This window comes from Elephantulus edwardii, unplaced genomic scaffold, assembly GCF_000299155.1.
Source record: "Elephantulus edwardii isolate Elephantulus edwardi_28Jun2011 unplaced genomic scaffold, EleEdw1.0 scaffold00425, whole genome shotgun sequence".
Taxonomy (NCBI): Eukaryota; Metazoa; Chordata; class Mammalia; order Macroscelidea; family Macroscelididae; genus Elephantulus; species Elephantulus edwardii.
The window spans coordinates 173,991-179,414 of record NW_006400175.1 but is presented as its reverse complement, the minus strand read 5'-3'; the positions used below and the strand labels follow the sequence as shown (position 1 = coordinate 179,414).

The window sequence follows — 5,424 nt, the reverse complement described above, 5'->3', positions numbered from 1 at the left end:
TCCTTGGAGGCAAGGGTTCTGAGGCTCTGTCTAACATATTTTGGACATGTTGTAAGGAGGGACCAGTCCTTGGAGAGGGACATCATGCTTGGTAGGGCGGAGGGACAGTGCAGGAGTGGAAGGCCCTCTATGAGTTGAATTGATTCAGTGACTGGGGCAATTGGGATGGGTGTATCGGAGATGGTGCGATTGGCATAGGACAGAGAGGAGTTTAGGGCTGTTGTACATAGGGTTGCTATGAGTGGCAAGCAACTTGACGGCACATAACAACAACAACAACATTAGCTTGTAGTTGAACATTTGTGTTGTTTCCATGTTCTTGTGATGGTGATTAATGCTGCTATGAACATTGGTGTATAAGTCTCTGTTTGTATCTCAGGTCTCCTTTACTTGGGGTATATTCCAAGCAGTGGAATAGCTAGGTAATATGGAATTTCTATGTCCAGTTTTCTGAGGAAATGACACTGTCTTCCAGGGTAGTTTTACCATTTTATAATCCCACCAACAGTGTATATGAGTTCCAATATCTCCACATTCTCTCCAACATTTATTACTTGCTGTCCTGTTAAACTTTATCATTGCTACTGTGGTGAGATGGTATCTCTTTGCGATATTAATTTGTATTTCTCCTATTGCCAGGGATTTTGATAATTTCTTCATGTGTCTGTTGATTATCCAATATCTTCTTCTGTGAAAATTCTTCGCATGTCTTTTGCTCACTTTGTAATTGTGTTATCAGTTGTTTTTTTTTTTGTTTTTTTTTTCTTGTAGAGGCCTTGTAAGATTCTGTAACATTTTTATATGATACCGTTGTCTGATAATGGTATTGCCAAATGTTTTTTCTCAGTCAATAAGTTTCCTTTTCACTCTGTTGGGAAAAGTTTTTAATAATGCTCCTAAAGATTTGATCTTTAGAAGGTCCATTCATCAATTTTATCCTCTCCAGGTTGTGCATTTCTGTCTGTATTTGGCAGTCTCTTTATACCATAATTAGGCCTTCTAAACTTGATCCCAGTTTGTCTCTGATGAACTTTATGTTTTTTTTGCTTTACTCCCAGATCTCTGATTCACCTTGTGTTGATTTTTGTTTATGGTGTGAGATGTGGACCCTGTTTCAGCTTTCTGCAAGTAGCAGTCCAGTTTTGCCAGTACCATTTGTTGAAGAGGTTGTCATTTCCCTATTCGATAAGCTTTATTTCCTTGTCAAATATTAGTTGACCATAGATAGCTGGGTCCATTTCTGCATCCTCAAGTCTTTTCCATTAGTCTGTGTGCCTGTGATTGTATCAGTACCATGCTGTTTTGGTTACTACCACTGTGTATAGGTTGTGAGGTCAAGCCTCCTGCTTCATTTTTATTTTTCAGGAGTGCTTTGCTTCTTCGAGGTCTCTTTCCTCTCCAGATAAGCTGGAAAATTTCCCTTTTGATCTCCTATGGAACAGTTTTAATCTGACACACATTCAGTTGCCATGAGTTTGAATTATTTAATGTCAACTGATTTTCTATCTTTTTAAATTTTTCATAAAATTATTTCCATGTTCTTTCAATTCTCAAAGAAGCTATTGAGCAATCAAATATTTATTATCTGAACTTTAAGGAACCACAGGGGGCTGTGGTAGTGTTTTCCATGAGGAGGTGAGCTCCCAACTCAAATGTGGTACCTCCTAGCAGTTTGAATCTACCAGTCACTCCATGCAAGAAAGATGAGCAAAATGCTCCTGTGAGATCTACAGTTTTGGCTGTGAGTCAGCTACAACTCAACAGTAATGAGTTTAAGGATTTTTTTTAAAGTAAGTAGCCATGGTGGTGCACTGTAGTATGTGTTGAGCTGATACCCTAAAAGCCAGCTGTTTGAACCCATCACTGTGTGAGAGAAAGATGAGGCAGACCTTCTCATAAGGATTTACAATTTTGTAATCCCACTACTAGGTATATAACCTGAAGGGCTAAGGGCTGCAACATGAATGTATACATGCACACTCTTGTTTGTTCCAGCATTATTCACAATTTCAATGAGATGAAAACAACCTGAGTGTCCAGAGATGAAAAGATGGATCAAGAAACTGTGGTGTATTAACATAGTGGAGTGTCATGAAATAGTAAAGAAAATAACGACAACCAGGAATTCCAGAAACACTGTATAACATAGATGAATCCAGGGAACATTATGCTTAGTGAAATCAGTTAATCTCAAAGAACAAACATGGTATAACATTATTATTCTAAAAAGCTAAAGACAGGTTTGTACATGTGTAGAATTATTTTGGGGTAGCCACCAGGGATGAGAAGGGAGGAATATAGAAGTAAACATTAATAAGTAGGTAAAAGACAGTTATTAAATTAGGAGTAAGGAGAAATGACACACAGCAAATGGATGATCAAATATTGTAGGCAATAATCACATATATTTTATATATTATAATGAAATTAATGTTATAAAGCAAAATTTTAATGAATTATTAAAACATTAGTATATTTTGTAAATTTTCACTCAAATCACAATAAAACATGGAAAATATTTTGGAGTTTGAGGGGTTTTAAAGATTTATAGCTTTGGAAATCCAAAGAAGAGTAAGCATGATGAGTTAGAATTGACTGGACAGGAACAAGTTTTTATTTTTTGGTTGTGAGACCTATGAAATTTTAAATAAATATTTTCTGAAATAACAGTTGATGAACGAGTATATACGAGTTGACACAAACAGTTGTATCAGGAAATGTTGAAGAAAATTGTTGAGATCTCATCCACGTTCATTCTTTTTAAAAAATTTTATATTGGTTTGCATACAAAATTGGTACACATTGTGTTTCACACATTCTTTTATTCACATTGTACTTCACATAATCATTCCTATACACTATGTTTTATAAAATTAATCACCATTGATCTATGCCTATCGTAACCCTGTCATTTCTAGTTCTTTAGTGTTTTATAGAAGGAGAAAAAAACTCACTAAAATCAACTTCATTAATTTCAGATATTTGAATTAACAGCTTTTCATAGCCAGTGCCCTCTTCCAGAAAAGCACAGGCTTCATAGAGGCGTCAAACACTTGTCATATAACCTTGAAGTCTTCGTTGCTGAATTAATCCAATATCTTTGTGATTTCTGAAGCAATTCCTAAGCCTCACTCTGGTGTGACTGTCATTCATTTCTGAAGTTTTCCTTTTGCATGTTCATTGATTAATTTACATTTTCAGCATAGGCCTTACTTCCAAGAATGCTTAAGCCTCACAACACCAATAACCAGCAGATGTGTGATGCTATGTAACATTCAGAGGCTAGGGGCCAGCTGACCCATCTCAATAATCCAACAGGTGAGAATGTTGTGGTCTGGAGAGGACAGAGGAGAGCCCAGGACATCATCCATGCTAACATGAAAAGGATTTGCAGTCCCTCCAGCTAATCTAGAGAGTAGGCCCTGTGACATGACCCAGGCAGAAGCTAGAGGCTCTGAACCTTCTTTTCTTCCAAACTTCATAGAGGATTTCACCATTGCCTCAGCATTGCTGTCTGGTTGTCTACCATGGATATCCAGCTCTTGTCTGACTTTAACCTGCTCCTAAACCCAGAGAGGCTAGGCCTCACCAACACCAGAAAAACCTGCAGGTTCCCTTACCTCCGGAGGGTGTGCCAGCTACTCTCCTGAGAAACTTCACCCACTCCTCCATCTCTGCCTGGGAGCTGGCCATGAGAACGTAAGGGTCCTGTCCCGCTCGATTCTGATACCACAAGGCTAGAAGAAGAAAGAGCACTTAGTAATGCAAATTTTAAAAAAAGAAGAAAAAATAAAAGAAAAATAAAAAAAAAAGAATAATGAGATTTCTGGGGAACCCTTGACTTCTGCTATGAGCAACTTCACTGAGAAACATTCAATTTTAGAATGATTCTGAAGGACCCTACTGGACATGAGAGCTGATGATCTGATGATAGGTTGAATTCAGAATTACAGCGTCCCAAATGATAAAAGGAGATAAAGTTTGTTGAATGTAAGACGGACTAAAGAAATCAGAGCCAAAGAGGATATGAAAGTTGTTTGCTAGTCTACAGGAGAGGGGAGTGGGGGAAAAAGAACAAATGGATTTGAGGACTCTGAAGGAAATGGCCTAACAAAAAAAGCTGTGACAGTTAATTTTATGTGTTAATTTAGTCAAAGGTTAGACTAGTTGCCATTCCACAATGTAATCTAGGGTAACACATTCAATCAATTTATTGAAAAGTAAATTTCCTTGGAGTGTGTTATCATTGCAGATAATAAATACAACGCATAAATAAATACAATGCAGGTCATTGTATACTGTCCTGCATATATCTCAAGCTTGCCTCCTGAACTACACATTTTAGACTTGTCAGCTCTCCAAATTCATGAATCAATCTCTTGAAGTAAATTTCTCTCTCTAGCTTCATTGATAAGGAGCTGTGGTGGCCTAATGGTAAGAAGCTGCACTGCAATCCCGAAGGTGCATGTGGTTCAAATCCACCAGCTGCTCCACAGGAGAAGGATGGGCATTCTCCTCCCACGTGATTTACTGCTTCTGAAAACACACTGGAGGGTCAACTAGGAGTCGGTTCTGACTCGAAGGTACAAAACAACAAACAGCTTCATTGAGATAGATAGATGATAGATAGATAGATAGATAGATAGATAGATAGATAGATAGATAGATAGATGATAGATATAGATGAGATAGAGATTGATAGAGATACACACACACACACACACACACACACACACACACACACACACATATACATATGCCCTTACATTCACACATACATATAGTTACATTTTTATGTGTGTGTATATATATGTGTATCAGGAGCTCTGGTGTAATAGTGGGTAAGCAATTGAGCTTCCAACCCAATGGCAAGTGGTTTGAATCCACCAGATGCTCTGAGACAGAAAAGGGGGTGATCTCTTCCCATATAATTTATAGTCTTTGGAAATCCACTGGAGATAACTGTGACTTGGTTCTGATTCAATGGTAATGTATGGCAATGTTGTTAAGTTCCACTGAGTTGTAGACGGTTCATAGAGACCCTATGAACAAAAGACCTGAACACTTGTATAACTTGTATAACTTTCATAGTTCCTCCATGGATGCCACTACTGCTTCCAAGCTTGTTTTAATTGGAAAGCACCAAACACTGTCCACCATGGGTAGCCATTATAGCATTTGACACATCACTGTCACAGTGTTTAGCATCACAGCAATGATGAGTTACCTCTGTACAGCAAATGGACAGATCAGATGTGTTTTTAAATAGGAGACCAAATCACATCATCTCACACGCATTAGTGAGTCAACATTCCACCCTAATTCTCACCAGAACCATCAAACAAGCCTCTGTGAAATCCGACTGCTGCAGACGATTTCCAAACTGTATTCCAACCCAACTCTCTCTCCTCTCCTCTCCCCTCC

At 38.1% G+C, this 5,424-nt stretch overlaps 1 protein-coding gene across 1 annotated transcript in view; it reads right to left on the bottom strand.

Annotated features, from left to right (window-relative positions):
• Positions 1-5,424, bottom strand: part of ARHGAP25 (Rho GTPase activating protein 25) — a 98,554-nt gene that overhangs the window by 62,323 nt on the left and 30,807 nt on the right. Inside the window, exon 3 of the mRNA XM_006902536.1 lies at positions 3,621-3,737. Within this exon, the coding sequence (XP_006902598.1) occupies positions 3,621-3,737 (117 nt within the window). The remainder of the gene's footprint in view (positions 1-3,620; positions 3,738-5,424) is intronic.